The following is a 922-nucleotide window of genomic DNA, read 5'->3' on the forward strand; positions in this document are numbered from 1 at the left end:
GAGGGAAGGTTTAAGTTGGACATCAGGAGGCGCTACTTCACGGTCAGGGCGGCTAGAGTCTGGAACCAGCTTCCAAGTGAGGTGGTGCAGGCTCCCACCCTGGGGGTTTTTAAGAGGAGGTTGGATGACCACCTTACTGGGGTCATTTGACCCCAGTGCTCTTCCTGCCATGGCAGGGGGTCGGACTAGATGATCTGCTCAGGTCCCTTCCGACCCTAGAAACTATGAAACTATAAAACACTGGAACAGGGTACCCGGAGAGGTGGTGGAAGGTCCATCCTTGGGGGTTTTGAAAACCTGGCTAGACAAAGCTTTGGCTAGGATGATCTAGTTGGGAATGGTCTTCATTGAGCAGGGGGTTGGACTAGATGACCTCCAGAGGGCCCTTCCAGCCCTAACTTTCTATGATTCGATGACCTGCCCCAACCCTCAATCGCCTAATCAGGGCACCAGGCTGGGATCTGCACTTGTAAAACTAGTGGCATTCCTGGACTTGTCTACATTAGTAACCAAGCAAATCCCACTCTAGCCTTGCTCTTCCATGAGAGACATATCCCTTGTGGCTACAGCATCCCCATCTTTCCTTCTCATACAAAGACACTGCACAGCTCAGCTGTTACAAAGTACTTCTGTCCACTAAATTCCACTAAAACTAAGGTCCCTGTTTCCCTGCTGCTTCTTCTCTCTCAGGGTTAAAGACCTTCTCAAGCGCTATCGAGAACTTGATACCTGGATGCAAGATCTTGTACTTCCAGCAGTGGTGTGGCTGTCTGGGTTCTTTAATCCCCAGTCCTTTTTGACTGGTAAGTAGTAAGGCAGATACCCCCATGAGGGAGCAGCGCTGGGGGAGTTACTTCAGCCCCGAATTAAAGCTTTAGGGAAAAAAATTACATTTAGTTTTACACGTTTTCAACATAATCAT

General features: G+C 49.2%; 1 protein-coding gene across 1 annotated transcript in view; it reads left to right on the plus strand.

Annotated features, from left to right (window-relative positions):
- The window catches only part of DNAH11 (dynein axonemal heavy chain 11), a 337,309-nt gene that overhangs the window by 326,702 nt on the left and 9,685 nt on the right, over window positions 1-922 (plus strand). Inside the window, exon 80 of the mRNA XM_019508567.1 lies at window positions 691-803. Coding sequence (XP_019364112.1) covers window positions 691-803 — 113 coding nt within the window. The remainder of the gene's footprint in view (window positions 1-690; window positions 804-922) is intronic.

The sequence above is a fragment of the Gavialis gangeticus genome, unplaced genomic scaffold, assembly GCF_001723915.1.
Source record: "Gavialis gangeticus isolate Ggan-Ray unplaced genomic scaffold, GavGan_comp1, whole genome shotgun sequence".
Taxonomy (NCBI): Eukaryota; Metazoa; Chordata; order Crocodylia; family Gavialidae; genus Gavialis; species Gavialis gangeticus.